At 35.5% G+C, this 18852-nt stretch overlaps 1 protein-coding gene across 1 annotated transcript in view; it reads left to right on the top strand.

Annotated features, from left to right (window-relative positions):
• Positions 1-18852, top strand: part of DDX10 (DEAD-box helicase 10) — a 243020-nt gene that overhangs the window by 193189 nt on the left and 30979 nt on the right. The window contains exon 17 of the mRNA XM_079708600.1: positions 14401-14537. Coding sequence (XP_079564726.1) covers positions 14401-14537 — 137 coding nt within the window. The remainder of the gene's footprint in view (positions 1-14400; positions 14538-18852) is intronic.

Here is an 18852-nt window from a genome sequence, read left to right as displayed (position 1 = left end):
AGAACCCATGTAGACGTCCTCATTCATTAAACTACTCTTTCAACATTCCAGATTCTCCGTAGTCTGACCTTACCCTATAATTCCATCCCAAATTTATTATACCAAGTTCCATTCCACAGAGGATTGGGGAAGCCCTTGAGACTACTTATGATAAAATAATGGATAAATACATTTAGAAATGAGGAACCTTGGAAATACAGAAATAAAGAGCCCAGAAGGTGACACTGGGGATGAAAACTTAGATGCACAGCTTATACCTGCTGTAACTAAGGTTAAGGTTTAGCTCTGAACTGCTAGATATCACCTGTTCTGCCGTCCCCTCCAACATGCATCCTCTCTACTTCAGCCTTCCCCCAACTGTGCCCATGTTTAGTGACATTTCCGTGTATGTGTGTGTGTTCACTTATCTTTCTGATATCCTCCCATTATTCAAAGTTCAGTCTCATATCCATTTCCCATCTTCCATGAAGCCTTCCCTGTGTGTTCCAGCCCTCTTGGAATTCCTTCTTTGACTTCTGTAGCAGTTATACTCACTGTACAATAGTGTCAACTCTTTATCACCCATCTTTTGTGGTGATCAGGAATTATGTTTTCGGCCAGCTTTCTTGAGATAGATTTTTAAGTATTCTGAGAAATTTTTATGTTTCTAAGCTTGTCTGTTGGTGGCTCCCTTTATTCACATCAGCATCCTATACTGGTGCCTGTGCCACCAACATTCTTCAGGCATCGTGTTTCATTCTCCTTCTGCATCCTTCACAGGGGCCTGCACAAGGCCGAGATTATAATGTAGGCAGTAAAGTCAGGAATGACTGGCAGGTAAGTAAGTCTGTCTATCTAGTCAATGCTTGTATTTGCAAAAAGCATGGCTTTAATATTTGGAGCTTTCCATTGTGGACCTTTTCAGATATATGGCTGTGTGGATAGTTTAACCACTCTCCAGAGGAAAAGTAGACTTTGAAGAAAAGTGTTGCAATTCTGAACTTTCCTACCTCAAAGCACAATTGCGAATCAGTCCCTTTCATAATGTCATTACTCCTGACCTTATACTTCATACTGTGGCTCTGGAATGAAACTCAGGTAGGCCCCAAAACCTGTCTACTAAAGCATTCTACAACTATACAATTCTAATCACCCAGTGTTGCAGTAATTTACGCCCAAGATTATGCTACTAATTACTTGAATTTGGCGAACAGCAGGTATGGAGCCAGAAATTTCCAGAACATTTTGAGGGAGGGTATGGGGCAGAGAGGTGAAGAGTTACCAGGATGATATAAAAACCCCTATAAAATTAGCAAAGATATGGTTCTCATACCTGGCAGTATCTGCAATCTGTTCAAATGTTACCAGTATCTTCTGCATGTCTCCAGACAGACCTTTGGAGGCCTGGGAAGCCTGCATCTGTATCTGGGAGTATGTTGCCTCATCTGGTGCTTTCTGTAGTAGTCAGAACAGATGTGGTTACATTTCCTTTGCCTTTAAAGAAATTTTATATATATATATTTTTTGAAATTTTATATTTTTAACCTCATCTGTTGATGTCACCTTCATTTGCATCATCTTGTAGTAATGCCTGTGCAGCCAGCATTTTAAAAAAAATACCTCAATTAAAAACCCTGAACTGAATAATTCTCATACATATGATCTACTAATTTGAACATACATATAGTTGCTATTAGCATTAGTAAAAATATACATTTTAAAAGGGTCTCAATTTATAGTAATTTTGGTCATTGCATATATTCTCAAAAATAATAATTACTATCATTATGGGGGGAAATGAGGATGGAGGAATCTAGGCATTTTTTTTAATGGTTTAAAAAAAATCCTATTTTAAAAAATGTTAATAGTGTTGGGCCCATAGAATTAAGTCCAGATTTCCTTAGCATACGTTCAAGGCCCTTCCCAAGCTGGCTCTTGTCTACTTTTCTAGCTTTGGCACCCACTGTTGTCCCATCTTTCATGGTCCTGAAACCCCCGTGTTGTTTCCTGCCCCTCTCTCTTTCCCTTTGTCCTATAAATTCTGACTCATTCTCAAGACTATTTTGAATCTATTCTGTGAAATCTTCTCTGTTCTTTTAGATTTGTATATGTGTGTGCACACAAATAAAGTAACTCTATGAGCCGATGCTTTACAATTTAGAAGTCTTTCATTCACTAAACTGGCTTATGTAAATAATCTATAAATACTTGCTGAAGAAAGGAAAGAAAAGACAAAGTGCACATGAGAGTTCATAAATTTGTATAATGCTTCTTGTATAGGGATTGTTTAGGATTTATGTTGATTTGAAGATTATTATTAACATCACTGACTTGGTAGTTCAGATTATGGATGAAGGTGGGAGATACTTGTTTAAATTATCTTTTTTTGAAAGATTTTAGGTTAATTTTGTATTGTAACCCAAAGGTTTGGGTTCTGGCTCTACCACTGACTATATTTAAATTATCTAATCCTATTTCCTTATCTGTAAACTGTGAAATTTTAATACAATTTTCATTCATTCATTCATTTGTTCATTCATTAAACATTTGTCTTCTAGACATTATTTTTATCTTTAAAATTTAACCTTTAAATAATGGGCTTTCCAATTATACTGCTTTAACCTTTAGAAAATGCACCAAAATGTTTGTGTTTTCTTTTTTTTTCTTAGCTTATTTGCCTACCTTATTCTTTTGGAAAGCTGCACAAAACAAACTGTCTTTCAGATATATGGTCACTAGAGATTGTAGTTTCAGCTCTATCTATAAATAATTATATATGGATAGGTGATTTAATCTTAGCCCAACATCTGAAATGATATACAAAAATTGCTTTTTGTTAGTTTCTTACCAGGGAAGCATTGATTGCTAAATAGAATATTAAAGAGATTGATATGCAAGATTAGCTATTTTTTTCCAAAGAGGGAAAGTAATAGAAGGTAAGAAATTTCATGCAGATTTATGTAGTGGATGAGTTAGATGTGATTTCCTCAAAGTATGTTTCTCCTTTGTAAACAAAACATTTCTTTGCTTTTGTCTTGCTGAATGGAAAATTGATTATCTTAATTGTGCCTCTATTCAAACTCACTTATAAATGACTGTATGGCAAACTGTAAGGAAATAGAATAGAGAATTTCAGCATTTGAAAGTTTTCACTGCACAAGTGAACTTTAATTTTGTATTTTAAATTTTAATTTGGCTATTAAAATCATGAGCTAGTTGATTTCTTAGTTAAAGAAAATTTGTGAGAGCATGAGGATAATAATACACTGTGACTACACGTCATGTTTTAGCAGAGGAGGTACTAGGTTGGTGCTGAGAAGTTTTATAGATAGGAAGAGTAAGAATTAGGAAATAGTAAGTGAACTTGAAATTTCATTGTATATTTTTATTTCCTTTAAGGTGAAGGTGGCAAAGATGTAGGAAATTGATGGTAATTCAGCCTTTCTATAATATAAGGCACTTAAGATATTCTTTTGTAAACTTTTAAAAATGTATTTAAACAACTTAAATGAGAGTTAATCTTTTCATGATTGTAAGCCATTGTTTATTATGTGCTGCAGATCATGATTTTTCTAGTTTTAATGTGTAATTCATTTCAACTAAATTTGAAAATAGAAGCCTGAAATGGAGTAAAAACTTGACTACTGGAGTAGATTTATCTCCGACAGATCTACTTATCTTAGCAGTGGTTTATTAGTTTTTTAAAGTGAAAACTCAATTATTTGGTTGCCAAAGTGTCATGGGGGAAATAACAAGTTAATAGGATTCAAAATGTAGAACATTTTGGAAAATGGTGTTTTGCTCATTTAGACATACTCTTTTGTAAAATACTTTGTCATTAAAAGAAATAAAACTTCCAATAAAGGACAACTCTGTGACTTTTCAATTAAGTAGTGATTGTGGAATTTTAAGGGAACTTGGGAGCAATTTATAATTCATTTCCATTTTTGAAGAAGAAAAGACTTTTGTTTACTGCTGTAAAGAATATTAAATGATTACTGTCTTCCTTTTTTTTTTTTTTTTTAAGTGGAAATTTCTTCTATATAGAAACTTTGTAGAACTTTGGGTTTGTAGTTGGCATTTATGCTCTGGCCTACAATTCAGATCATGACTATTTTGGTCAATTTCAAAATAAGAGAAAGATGGAATTTTAAGTAATTTTTAGTTTATGTTTAGCGAGGTTTGGAATATATCCTCTGATTGACAGAGGCAAGCTTCGACCTGGGTAATTAAAAAGAGTGCATACTGGGACCAATGTACTAATGCTTGAACAGTTAATTGGCTCTGTTTTAAGAGGTGTAAGAGTGCTTGTAATACACTCTCCAGAGTGTTTAGATGCCATCATTGAGTTGTTTTTCTATGCATTGTTTTATTAGTCCTGTTGTATTATATCACTAAATCAGTATTCAGCTAAACCCAAACGTCACCATTATGGAATAAATTTCTAGGAGACAGAAATAAACTGAAAATATTCAAAAATATTTTAATTAGTATGATAACATTATTATTAAAAAGTGAAGGGGAAATCAGGCTATTACAATTTAGCATTATGGTGGAGGAACAGTAATTTCTCAGCTCTGTCAGCTGCTCTTGGGTTTAGTTCTGCCCATTTACCTTAGTAGGTAGATGCTCATTTTCAGCAGGCACATTTAATAATAACATTAATCTTTTTATGCTCATAACTCATAAAAAATGTTCTCAATAATTTCTTCTCTAAGTTTGTACCTGGGATTTATAGCTTGGGTAAATCTCAGAAATCAGTCTCTCTTTAACTATCGAAAATGGTTGGCTGTATATAGCAATCAGAATTTTTTTATCTTCCCAATGCTTTCTTAGAAAGTTGTTTTGAAGCTTTATTAATGAGAACAGAATGTATTTTGAATACCTCATTTTTCTGTAAAATTTTCTTTTCTTCACAATCTTTATATTCTTTGTCAGGATCAGAAACAGTTTATCATGAATTTTGGAATTTCCCCTCCTTGTGAAATTTTGAGGGGCCAAAGCTGACATTCTGCTTTTAATTCATACAATATGGAGAGGTTCCTTTTTAAAAATCCTAAGTGGGGGCTTCCCTGGTGGCGCAGTGGTTAAGAATCCGCCTGCCAATGCAGGGGACACGGGTTCGAGCCCTGGTCTGGGAAGTTCCCACATGCCGCAGAGCAATGAAGCCCGTGTGCCACAACTACTGAGCCTGCGCTCTAGAGCCTGCGAGCCACAACTACGGAAGCCCATGTGCCTAGAGCCCGTGCTCCGCAAAAGAGAAGCCACCACAATGAGAAGCCCGCGCACCGCAATGAGGAGTAGCCCCAGTTCGCCACAACTAGAGAAAGCCTGCGCGCAGCAACGAAGACCCACCACAGCCAAAGATAAATAAAATAAAAAAATAAAAATTTAAAAAATCATTAAAAAAATCCTAAGTGGAATTAAATAACTAAAATTTAAATACAATTCTTAAAGCTTATTTCTATGAATGCTATATGGTAAACAGAAAGGCAATAAAGATAATTCTCTATATTTAGACTGAATTGATTTCCTCACTAACAAACACTGACTGACTAGCAAGAATGCCCATTCACTCCTTAATCCATTTCATGCAATGTGGCTTCCACCTCTATTCCTTAGTAGAGTGGTTGAAATTGTCTCATTCTCTTTTACTTTATAAACATTTAAGATCTTTGGCCTAACAAAATTTACTGTGGCACTAAGGGATGATCCTTTACTTTCTGTATAGTACAAGGAAATAATCTGTTCTCCTTCACTTCACATCAACCCTCCTCTCCATTTCTCAGAGATGTTCTGGAGTTATATAACTTTGTTTTTAATTTTAATACAGCTTCAAGAGTGTTACCCTTTTTTTTTTTTAAAGAATCATTTATTGTTTAGTTAATGTTGTAATTTATAGCAGCGGTCCCCAACCTTTTTGGCACCAGGGACCGGTTTCGCGGAAGACAGTTTTTCCACGGGGTGGGGGTCAGGCGGTAATGGGAGCAATGGGGAGCGGCCAGTGAAGCTTTCCTTGCTCTCCCACCGCTCACCTCCTGCTGTTCAGCCTAGTTCCTAACAGGCCACAGATCACCACCAGTCCACCAACCAGGGGTTGGGGACCCCTGATTTATAGAGTTTGCTTAATCGGTCTTTTTTTTTTTTTTGATGTGGACCATTTTAAAAGTCTTTATTGAATTTGTTACAGTATTGCTTCTGTTTTATGTTTTTGGTTTTTTGGCTGCAAGCCACGTGGGATCTTAGCTCCCCTACCAGGGATCAAACCTGCATGCCCTTCATTGGAAGGCGAAGTCTTCACCACTGGACTGCCAGGGAAGTCCCAGTTACACTTCTTATTGAGATATTTTGTGCTCACTCAATTTTAACATTAGAATTTCACTTTTGTTTTTGCTTTTGCTGTAGTTGTGAATGCTCTCAGAAAGAAAAAGAGATAAGGGAAATATAGCATGTGTAGAAGCATATTTAAGCATACATTTATACCTCTTTTAGAGAAACAATGAGGTATACAAGATATATTCTGTTGCCTGTCTACCAGAGGAATTTTATACAATATTCTAAAGTTTTAAACTTCTCAGAAGTAAGACCCTAACTCATTCACTTTTGCACACCCATTATGGGCTAAATATACTAAGCACTCAGCAAATGATTATTAATTCAAGCTGAAGGGAGTGCTTGAGGTTTCTATATTTTTTGAATGAAATTCAAATTCATGTAATGGTCATGAATTTGATCATACATAAGTCCATATGTATAGAAATAATTAGATTCTTTGTGTATGTATAAACCCTCAGTGTGTATACAGACTCTTACATGAAGTTTTCTTGCATGATTCTCTAGAGGGAATTTTAAACATAACTTATTTGTTATTTTATAGGCGTATTGCACACTTCATTTTTCTTTACTGACTACTCATTTGTTTTCCCATTAAGGTGCTGATTGCATATTTTCCAAGCATCTGCAATTAATTAAAATCTTTACAAGCTTCCTTAAACCTAAATACTGTAAATTTTATACTTGAGAAATCTGAGATGGAAATTAAGTGGTTGACAGTTATTAATAGAAATCTTATGATCAGATCTAAATTTCATATGATCGGATTTCTAGTGTTAAACCCTTATCAATAATAAGTACTTATATATTTTTTATTGTTTATACTCAGTATTTAATAAATAATAATAAATATTTAATAGTATTGTATTCCACTTTAATATTTTCACATTAAGTATCTATTTCTCAAATATTTGAGGACCTGCTCTGTGCTTTATGACTACAGTAGTGAGCAATGTTAAAAATGTTTAAAGAAGATAGTTTAGGTGATACAGACTTTAACATTTCATGAAGTGGACAGTTTCCTTTTGGAGAACTGCAAAATGGGGCAGAAGACAGGAGGCTTTTATAGGATAAAGAACAAAGAAGAGAAAAATTGAAGATATCTGATTGATTGGGGCCACATTAATCAACCTTGTTTGGAGTGAGAAGACCCAGAGTTGGCTTGGCGTTTGGGGATTGGCTGACAGGACATACAGCATTTCTGGTCAAGTGGACATTTATAGGGACACGGAAGTTGTCTAAGTTTTGGTTTGCTGATGTGGCACCCCAGGCAGGATCAGCTCCATCTTAGCCCTAGAAATCTATTTCAATAATGATAACAGGACCTGGCCTCTACTCTCATGAAACTTACTGCCTAAGAAAGGATGCAGACATTAAACAAATAATGAATTCACTCTAGGTATAGCACTGAAGAGAAATCTACAGGATGTTTTACTAAGGGAGTGATGTTTAGAAATGTTTAATCTGAGACCTGATTACTTGAAGTTAACCAGGTTTGGTATAATAAGAATATATATTTGGTCTTTGTCCCTGGTTCCTGACAATGAAGTCAGAGGTTTTAACCCATGGAATTTCCTGAGTGATGGAAGTGTTTCGTTGTTCATAAGAAGCCCCTGTTGAACACACTTGAATTTATGCTAATGAGGTGACTCAGGGTGGGATGTCTAGATAGCTTCAGGGTGGGGACTGGTCACCAGAAAGACTAAGCGTGTGATTAGCCCCATCCCCCTTCCTGGGAGGAGGTTGGGCCTGGAAATTGAGTTATAAGAACTCTTGAACAACAAGATTCTGAGACCTTCCAGATTGGTGAATGTGTTGATGTGCTGGGAAGGTGACCCTCCTGTAGAAGACATGGAAGCTCTGCACCCCATCCCCACTGCATACCTTGTCCTGTGCATCTCTTCCATCTGGCTGTTCCTAATTTATACCCTTTAAATAAATAAACTGGTAATCATAAGTAAAGCACTTTCCTGAGTTCTAGAGAATTATCAAACCTGAGGAGGGGATCGTGAGAATCCCTGAATTTGTAGTCGGCCAGGTAGAATGGCAAGTAGCTTGGCAACTGCATTTTGCAGCTGGCATCTGGAGTATGGAGTCTTGTGGGACTGAGCCCTTTACCCCTGGGGTCTATGCTAACTCTGCATAGTGTCGGAATTAAATTGAATTGATAGACACTCATTTGACTTTGAAGACTTAGTGTTGAAGAGAAACCACATGTTTAGTGTCAGAAAACACTACAAACCAGGCAAAAGGAAGTAGAAGAAGATTGCAGTAGAGAAGTAGCAGTAATGCAGACTCTGAGGTGGGAAGGGGCTTGACTTGTTCCAGGATCTGAAAGTGTGGCTTCAAAGCTTGTAAGCAGGTGATAGACATGATCAGATTTGAAACTTATTAAAAAAAAATTCTAATGACAACACAGAGAATTGGAGTGATGAGAAGAAGAATGGTTGCAGGGAGACTCATTAGGAAGCTGGTACAATATTCCACACAACAGAGAAGAGAGGCTTGGGAGCAAGGGTCATGAAAGTAGGGATGGTCACATACAAGGTGACACAGAAAGCACCCCCATATGTTTTATGAAGCTTATAAAATATTATTGATTCTGAAGAAATAATTGTACAAGTAGCAAATTCAAAGCTTTAATGGTGAAAGTTGAGATTCAGGATGATGTAGGAGAAGACCTAGCATATGTACATATTTGTGTGACCTTGTTAAGCTATTTAGTCATCTGACTTACATTGTCTCAATTTTGAAAATGGGAACAATAATTCTTTTTCTTCCTACTTCATAGAGTTTGAAGATGAAGTAAGATAATGTATGTCAGAGCACTTCATAAATTTGTTGTAGAAGAATGCCACTTCTCATCTGTATTTCTTCTCATCATCAAAACTGAAAGCAAAATATAAGCTAGTTGGGTTAAATTTCTTTTTTGGATATTTTCATCTGCCCTACTTAATAACTGAGTCTTCCAAGTGTGTATTTTAGGAAAAGTATTCCTATTTTTGGTGAAATATTTTTCTCAGAGGTTCTGAAACTGTATTTCAGGAACAGCCAGTTCATAGAGGTGACCCTGATCTCTTAGTGTATATGAACTACTTTTTTTCTAAAATTTCTCAGAACCTTAAGACAGGAGTGTGGGTGTGACCGTAGGACTGGGAGGGTAGAGAAAAATGAGAGAATGATTAGTCAGTGAGGGAGGAGTGGTTGCAGCTTCCAATCTGGAAGTACCTGAAGAGAAAGAGGCATGTTGACAGCCAGGATCCATAAGTTGAAGGCTGCATTATACCAGATGTTAAGCATTTAGCAGGGCTAGTGGAGTCGATTCATTCGTTAGTGGCTGCTCCGCAGAAATAGAAGAACATGGCTTTCATTTTAGTGCTTATGTGGATAACTATCCTAGAACAGTTCATTTTATCATCAGGGCAGGGACTCTGTCTTATTCACTGCTACATCCCCAATACCTAGTAGTATGTCTGTCACATGTCTTCTTAATAAAAACTTATTGAAGGAAGGCATTTTTGTAAAGCGTCTTCATAATACTTATTAAACTTCCTTAGACCATGTTTATCATGTACAACTATGCTTATGAACATAATGATTCTCTGAAATGTACCATATACCCATGTAGTCCACAGACTCTAGTTGGTTCTCCCTCCTTAACATCTCTCATACCTGTTCCCCACTTCCATCTCCCCTGCCACTTCCTTCATTGAATCCCTTTCCTCACCTGGATTATTGTAGTTTTTAAACTGATATCCTACCTTCAAATCTTATACCCTCCAACCACCCTTCCCATTGCTGCCAGGGTGCAGCATCTGTAAGATACAAGTTTAGTCTTCTGCTAAAATACTTAAATGGTTCCCTTTTACTTAGAGCAGTGAGTTTCCAGCCATGATGTTCTAACACACTGATATGTCACAATCATTTGGAAGGTGATAGGTATATCATAGTATTTGTGCTGTCTCTCATGAAAATGAGTCCAGAGAGAGAGAAAAGTGAGGATGGTGCCATATTTATAAATTAGCTTTTAAATGGTTCATGAAGTCACAAGGATAGAGAGAGACAGAGCAGCTAAGATGTCCAGTGTCCCTTTTCTTTACCACCTTATCTAACTAGAAAGAGCATACTTCTAAACTAGACCTTGCCCGAACGATAAACTCAGTACTTTTCTCCAGAATGTTTTCATTATGGCAATACCCTCTTTACTTAGTCATTTTTATTTATGCTTTGTGTTTGTTGTAGATGATAGTGTTTTTAAAATTTTTAATAGATTAAAGGCATTAATAGAGGCACATTATACTTTTTAATACAGATATTATACATTTTTATAGTTATATGTTTCTAACCCTTCGAAGAATGAACTAAAAGACAAAAAAGATCAATATGAAAATGTCTTTCTCCATCATCTCTACAGTTTTAGTAGGTTGAAATTGTGTTTCTGAAAGGAGTGATTGCCACCTTAAATTTATTTGTCATTGTCATGAATTGAGGAGTATAATGCAGCACAGACAATATGGTATGGCATCAACAGTGGGATCATCTTATAGATCAGGAAATAGCAAGACCTGAATGTTGTCAATTACAAGAGAGTCATAGTAATACAAATCCAGATAATGTTTTTTATCCATTTAAAAGTAAGTTTTCATCATTTTGAATTTGTATTTTCCTTCAAATAGATAAACATGTATAGTGGAATATTGAGTTAAGGTGTTTATACTAACTCACTTTCTAATTTATTTTGTATTATATTGTACTTATTTTGTGAAGGCCACTTGCTTTATAGTAAAGGTTAAAGGAGAATATTAAATGATTCTAGGTGTTAAAATACAATTAATTGAAGTATTCTGCTTGACATATCAGAGTACAGATCTCAGAGCCAACAGAGCAACTGGAGATTAGGGGAAAACCCAAGAAGCAAGGAAATCACAGAGCAGGGAGCCCAACTCTGCCTAAATCCTTGGCTGAGTGTCACATTTCACAGGCTGAGGGAAGACTCATAGGAAACCAGGCTAAAAAAACAGCAGTTGGAAGCCATAAGAACAAAACAGAGATGAGATATAAGTAGCTGAGTACCATGGGTTAGAGAGAGTTTGCAGTTTGAATCCAGGCAAGGTAATTGTCTATTAGAATAGAAATCTAATAATCCTCAGAAAAACCTAACAGAATTCAGTTTTTCTATAATATATTATCTAAAGTGTCTAGTTTTCTACAAAAATATGAAACATGTAGTGAAGCAGGAAATTGCGATGCATGGCCAAGAAGAAGTAGTCAATAGAAACTCTTGTTAGCCCAGATTTGAATTTAACATAGATTTCAATGTAGCTATTTTAAGTATGTTAAAAGAATTAAAAGAAAATTATAGGTTAAATAAACAGATAAGTAACCTCCCCAGAGCAATGGAAACTATATTTAAACAAAACAAAAACAAGTGTGGTATTAGACCTGCCTGAAAGCACAATTATTGTAAAATTTTTGCCAGGCAGGCTGAAAAACAGTTTGGAATTGTCAGAAGAAAGCAACAGCAAACCCGAGGACCCAGTAGAAATAACCCCGTGCAAAGAACAGAAAGAAAAAAGATTGAAGAAAAATGAACAAAACTGAGAGAACTGTGAAGTAGTCCATTATACATGTTCTTGCAATCATGGAAGGAATGGTAAGAAAGAGGCATAAAAATATTTGAAGAAATCATAGCCAAAGACTTCCCAAATTTACTGAAAAGCATTGATAGATCCAAGAAGCTTGCAGAGCCCCAAGAAAGACGAATACAAAGAAAACCATTCTTAGACACATGATAGTCTAACTGCTATATGATAAGAGAAAATTTTGAAAGCAGCCAGAGGAAAACGACACTTATTACTACACTTCAAAGAAAAAACTGAAATTATTTCTCGCTAATGAAAAAATTCAAGCTTCTAAGAAAAAATTAGAATTTTAGAAAACATATCTACCAGTAGCTTCCCAATATTTTGAAAGACATTTAAAATGATATTGACCATGATATTAAGAAATATGATTTTTAAAAATATTGTATAATGAGATGTGTTAATATTTGAAGATCCACATAAGGAAGATATGCATAATTTAGTGAACCAGTATTTTCCACATGACCGGTGCACAGTGTTATGAAATCATCCACTGATAAAAGATCCATTCAAAGTGCAAAGTAGACCAATGGATTTTCATGTTAACAGAGTACAGAAAGTTTATTGATAATGGCTTCAGATTCCACATTGTAACTACTTTTTAAGAAACTTCCACTCATCAGTGTTTATTGTAGTATCAAAGGAGAGTAACTGCACTTCTCTACAAAGGCTGTTAAATTACTTTTCCCTTTCCTAACTACCTATCTCTGAGAGACTGGATTTTCTTCGTATATTTCAACCAGAACAATGCATTGAATGCAGAAGCAGATATGAGCCTCAGGGTATCTTCTTCTGAGCCAGACATTAAAGAAATTTGTAAAAATGTAAAACAGAGTCCTTTTGTTTTGGAAATAGTAGCTATTTTCATAAAAACACTATTTATGTTACCATATATGTTAATATATAATAATGTAGAGTTTATTATTACTTTTAAATTCATGAATTTTTAAAAAATTCTGAGTTTCAACTTCTAATACATTAAATGGCAATAGATATAATCCACCTTAACAGGAGCTCTTTGGAGTCCTTCATGTATTTAAATGTAAAGGTGCCATGGGACCAAAAAAGCTTGAGAATTACTTTGGTAATTCTCTGGCTCCACCTTTAGATAACAGATTCCTTTGAGAGCACCAGACTGGAAAATTGGAAATATCTTGTAGCCTGGGAGATTAGTGTTCTTCAGTATATGATGACATTCAATTTTTGTTGACATCCTTGATTATTTTCAAGTGGACCATATAGTAGTATGCTGTTGAGTTGTACTGCTTACTGCCTCTGATGGCAGCCTTTTCTTCTTCCCTTCTGATATTTGTTTCCAGACCTTTTATTTTTAGCAGGGAATTTTACCAAGAAAGCAATAAAGGACTTTTGCAGTTGTGACTAATCCTTATTTTCTTTACTTCTTCCTTCTTTGGCTATGTTTTGAGGTTATCAAGGGAGAGCTGTACAAAGAGTGTAAGCAGACTTCAGTAGAGGGCTGCACAGTCAGTTGCTATGCTATGCTGAGTTGTTATTCAGTTTCTGGGAAACAGCATTAATCATTTGAAATCAAAGAATCATTGAAGTTTGTCTCATATGGTGTGAAAAAGAATTATAAAGTGGGTAACTAAGAGAAATTCATCCAGAATTGTTTTTTAGTCCTGCTTACTGCTTATAATCTGTTAAATGCATGTGACAATGTTTGTTTGTATTTCTTACCTACCAGGTGACAAAACCAATCTGCCAGAAATAAACTTGTTATAAGGGATGTTCATTACATAAATGTGTAGTAAATTTATTTTAACATTGCATTACTTTGTTCTTTGACAAAAATAAACCCTCACAAAACAAAAGTAAAAAAGCCTAAATACCTACCTACTTGCATGAAAGTGGATAGTTCCCAACTTTCTGTATCTTGGTATTCCATCTTATTTTTTAATTGTTCTTAGTGACTTTGTACTTAATTCGAATTTAGAAGGCCCCTCACTATTAGTGAGCTTATACAGACCTGATTGTTGTTTTAAGACTTATTGCGGTCAAAAAATTATCAGACAGATATTTCTGTACTCTCTCTTCTGGCCTTTTACATTTTTACCTAATATTTTTGGTAGTTTTGAAACTTGCGTAGTGGACAGGAGCACTAAAACAAATTTATTTTACACTTTATTTCTTTGATAGTTGAGTTACATGGAAGTAATTAAACTGTCAAATTTGTCCCATATTGTGTTTAAGGGACTTAATAGTGATTTACTTTTTGAACCATATTTTGTTTTACTTTTGAAATGACATGGGTTTTCTTTCTCAGTGCAAATGATTATGGTTCTGAAAGTCACATAGAGGCTTTTGCCAGAATAAAAGGCTTCTAATTTGAGGATCTCAGTTAGGGGTATTTATTTGGGGCTAGAAATAAGACCTGATTATTTATGAGCTGTTTTCTTAAACCACAATTTCCCTTGTGTTTTCTTAGGCTAAAGATGACGAAGAAGCCTTTCTGGATTGGAGTACTGATGATAATGATGGATTTGATCCAAGCACACTTCCAGATCCAGATAAGTACAGAAGCTCCGAAGAATCAGATAATGAAGATATGGAAAATAAAATTAGGTATGTTTCTACCGTTGGTGGCCTTAAGAATATGGGTCTTCTCCTTTTAATAACTTCAAAAGATGTGTGGAGACAAACATCTCATGCTCTTCTCGTCATTTTAGGGGCCCTTCTACTGTTTCTGTTAATTCCTGTTAACAGATATATGGGTTATATGAGAGTTGTATCTTTTTCTTGGTCTATTCTCTTCTTGTCTCTCTCTTTCTGAATCTTTTATGCTTAAGTATTTGATGCACTAGGGTATATTTAGTGCAAACAGAGGTAAGATTTTATTTTGATTCACTGTTGAGATTGTTGTTAAAAATTTTTCCTGAATTTTTTAAAAGGGCAGTTATACTTTCACATTCTTTGATGTAAAATTAAGTAAGAAACACATAAAATAATGGAAACTCGTACATAAACAGCCTTTGACAAATTCTCTCAAATTAGAATCTGTTCATTTTAATGTGGACTTACTTGCTGCCATGCCAAAAATAGATGAAATGTAATGAATTGAATGACTTGCTCAGCACTTGTTTTCAGAGTACTATGTATTAGATTAAATTGAGACTCTGTTGATTTAAAAGTTGAGAATATTGAACTGCGTGGTTCATGATTGAACTAAATCAATGAGCCTATTTAGGCACAAGGGGGAGGTACTAATGATGGATGCAGTTAATATGGTTGAAGGGGAGAGGAAGCTTGTTGGAACCCCTCAAGTGCTAGTCTGAAAAGTTTGGAGTTGAAAAAATAGGCCACAGAGAGCTATAATCCAGTTTTAACTAAGAACATTATGAAAAGGTCTCAAAAAGATTATCCCCTTAAGAGAAAAATGCTGTAGAGAGATCATTTCAGAGTTACTCTTCATTTTAATATTGTGCTCATTTAAACATAGTATTATTTTATAATAGTGAAAATGACTTATCCAAAATGCAGTCTTCCCATGTGATGCCAGAAACTTGAGACATTTGCTGTTGGACAACTAGGTAATGGACGTAATAGCTTTACTACCACAAGAAGCACCACAGGTGAAAATAATTTATTAGGATTTAGAAAAAATATTTAAATGATAAGGGTTAAATAATTTAGGTCCAAGGCATAATTCTAATCTTTAGAAATTGACCTCTAAGAGTAAATATGCATATTCTACTTCAGAAAGTTTCTTGGTACACATGTCCAGACCGTGTTGAACTGTCAGTATGGTTGTTTGTTGCCCTTTTTATTCTTATATAAATGTCCCTGTTTCAGAGTAGTTTATGGGATCTCCATTTTGATAGATGTGATCTAACTTAACATGTATAACTTTATATCATTAACTTCCAAATGCTCTGTGTAATTTTACTTTCTGAAGGGAACTTTAATTCTTACAGTTTGTTATTTGGCCATATTTTCCACGTCTGTCTAACATACCTTTAAAACATAGAGAGCCAACCTTTGAAATCACTGGTAAGATGTCAGCAATCCTTCTGTATCTGATTCATAAGGATTTTTTTCTAACATTTTTCATGATAGTTTCTGGGTCGTCCTTAATCTACGTACAGCAGACATTTCATTTCATTCTTTTGGCATCTCTTACCCTCATAGTGACATTTCCCTGCTACCACCTAGTTAATATGACTTGTTCTCAAATAGTTTCATGTTTCATTCTCTTAATGAGCTTGTAAATGCTTTGTAGCTAGAAAATCTGTCTTTTTATACCAGTACTTTCAGCTCCAGCCTTTACTCATCTCCCCAGCATTAATGTCATAGGCACAGAAAAAGGCCCTGAAATACTTGTATTGATTAATAGATTGATGAAGGAGATTTATAGAGTAAAAGAGAGAAGCATAATGATAAGCAACTATATAATTGGTCCTAATAGCTTAAATGATACCAGAGATGACAGAATAGATGGTTGGAGAACTGGAAGAAGCCAAGTTCCGATAGTGTAATGGTGATGCACAAGATGGTAGTAATACCTTGACAGATGCCAAAGCATCTTAACTCAGTGACAAGCGTTCAGATGGGAAATATTTAAGCATTACATGAAAATTAAAATAGTTTTAAGTTAAGGCATAACTGATAACTACATTAGAGATTGAAAGGAATTGATAAACTTGTCTTAGGCTGAAGAAAAATTATCTTGTTGTAGAAAAGAATATCAACAAGGGCTTTATTCCTTTAGTGCATTTAGGGGCTTCCTGGCAGTTTTGTCTTTGTATGAGTGCAGTGATTATCTAGTCCAACCCCCTCCTCTTATAGATGAAAAAGCCACGGCTTCAAGGGATAAAATAATTTGTCTGTGATCACAATACAAGTTAGGGACAGGTCAGTGTGATCTGCCTGAATCAAATTGATCCTCTGGTTCTAATCCTCCAGACAAGTTATATAGAATTACTATGGCATTAGGAGAGGTAGCTCAGGAAAACTACCTCAAGACAAATGTAATGTTATTTGGCTGAAGACCTGATCCATGGACTAACCATAGGATAGATTTGACTGGACCATGGTTTCCCTACCTCAGCATTATTGGCATTCTGGCCCAGATGATTTTTTTGTTTTGGAGAGTTTGAGGTGGTTGTAGACTGTTTAGCATCATCCTCTACCACTAGCACCTCCCCAGTTGGGATAACCAGAAGTATCTTCAGACATTGCCAGGTATCCTTTGGGGAGCAAAATCTCTCACAGTTAAGAACCAATGGACTAGACCCAGGATGGCAGAATGTATTACTAGTGCTTAATTGCCCCATCCCTCATCCAGGATAGGCTTTGTCTGTATTCCTTTCCATTTAGTCCTAGCAGTCCTTCTCAAACAGGGTCCATCAATCAATCGGGATTGGTACACAAGATAAAACCTGTTTTCCATTCCTGGACTAGAAGGTAGTATTTAGGGTAAGTTACAAGTAATAGTCTACATGTGAAGTTTCTATTTATACTCTAATGTTCCCTTCTCTCTTGAAATTACCTCAGTGGCAATGAATAAAGATACATGTAAACTAAAACCACATTGTTTTGGATAAGAAGAGGTATTCACAAGTAAATTCACGTACACTAGAATTTTGACAGTAGTAATTGCTTCTGCTGTGTATAATAATAGCACCAATTCTATCTTCCTATATTGTTCCAGTTCTGCTACATCTTTTTTTCTTTGCCGCGCATGGACATGACCAAATGCTAAGATTTTGTGATGTTAGCTTTAGAGGATCTTCCTGGCTTGTTCATAGGTTTTATTTGGTGCACTGTTTCTGGCTTCTGCTCAATAATTGTAGGACAGCTAGTATTCCAGCCTCTTGGTCATCCTCACTCTGCCAGTAGGCTATTCTCTGGATATTAATTTAGCATTTTCAGATATGAATTTGTATAGGACTGGTTATACCAATTAGAAACTGGCTATTAGTCCCAAACTAACTAGTATGAGCTAATTTCTTTGAACGTTTCCTTTCTATGTTTCTTTTTCCTTCACTTTGGTGACACCCATAGATATTCAGCACAGGTAACACATTTGTCTCTCTACATGGAAAGACACTTAGTCAGTAGGAAATAGGCAAAAGAGAGCCAGATTTATTGGAGAACGACTGAACTTGGGGTCAATAATTCCTCCTCAGGGAAGTCTGATAGGATTTTAAAGAGTTTGTACCTCTGTCCTCCTCCTCAGCTCAGTATATAGCCACAGTAGAATTTAAACCTTCCTTAACCCTCTGTAGAATTATCAGAATTGTCATCTCTAACACTGAGATTCAAAAGAGATTCTCATATATAAGATCCAACTTCTTTAAGTTAGCATGACAAAAAGAGATATCTTGCTTATAATATGGTCCCAGGGACAATGAAAATTATATGACCCTGAGTTCCTTTTAAGGAACTTTAATAATCCTGCCATTAATAGCTCCATTTATCCTTAGAAACAGAGCTATGAAATAGGGGGAGTGGGTAGTCTACCCATCGTACAGAAGGAATGTTAGCTGGTTAGCCAGCAGCAGATGCCTGAATTCCATTGGAAGCTCTAAGCTTTTGTGTGCTATTTTTGAAAGTAGGTATAGAAGGGAGAGCTTGCTTTGATGCTCTCTGCTTTCTTTTCTCATCTTCTTCCATCTTATAAATTGGTCCATGCTGTGTTTTACTCTGTGGTTTTCATTTCTGATTCCTTCTATGGAACTAGCATAGGTAGAGTTAATACAAGATATTGGGGTTTGTTGTTATTATTATTGTTATTAAAATAGACAGAAAATTTAGGAGGAAACCTAGCTCTTTGTTGCAGTGGACTTTGTGACATCAGAGAATTCATTGGTCTGCTGGGAACTACACAGAATCATGTGTTCTTGTCTCCAGTGAGTTTTGATACAGACTTTCATACCTT

The sequence above is a fragment of the Hyperoodon ampullatus genome (genome assembly GCF_949752795.1).
Source record: "Hyperoodon ampullatus genome assembly, chromosome: 7".
Lineage (NCBI taxonomy): Eukaryota > Metazoa > Chordata > Mammalia > Artiodactyla > Ziphiidae > Hyperoodon > Hyperoodon ampullatus.
Note: the sequence above shows the minus strand (reverse complement) of the source record. Positions and strands in the feature narration are given on the sequence as shown.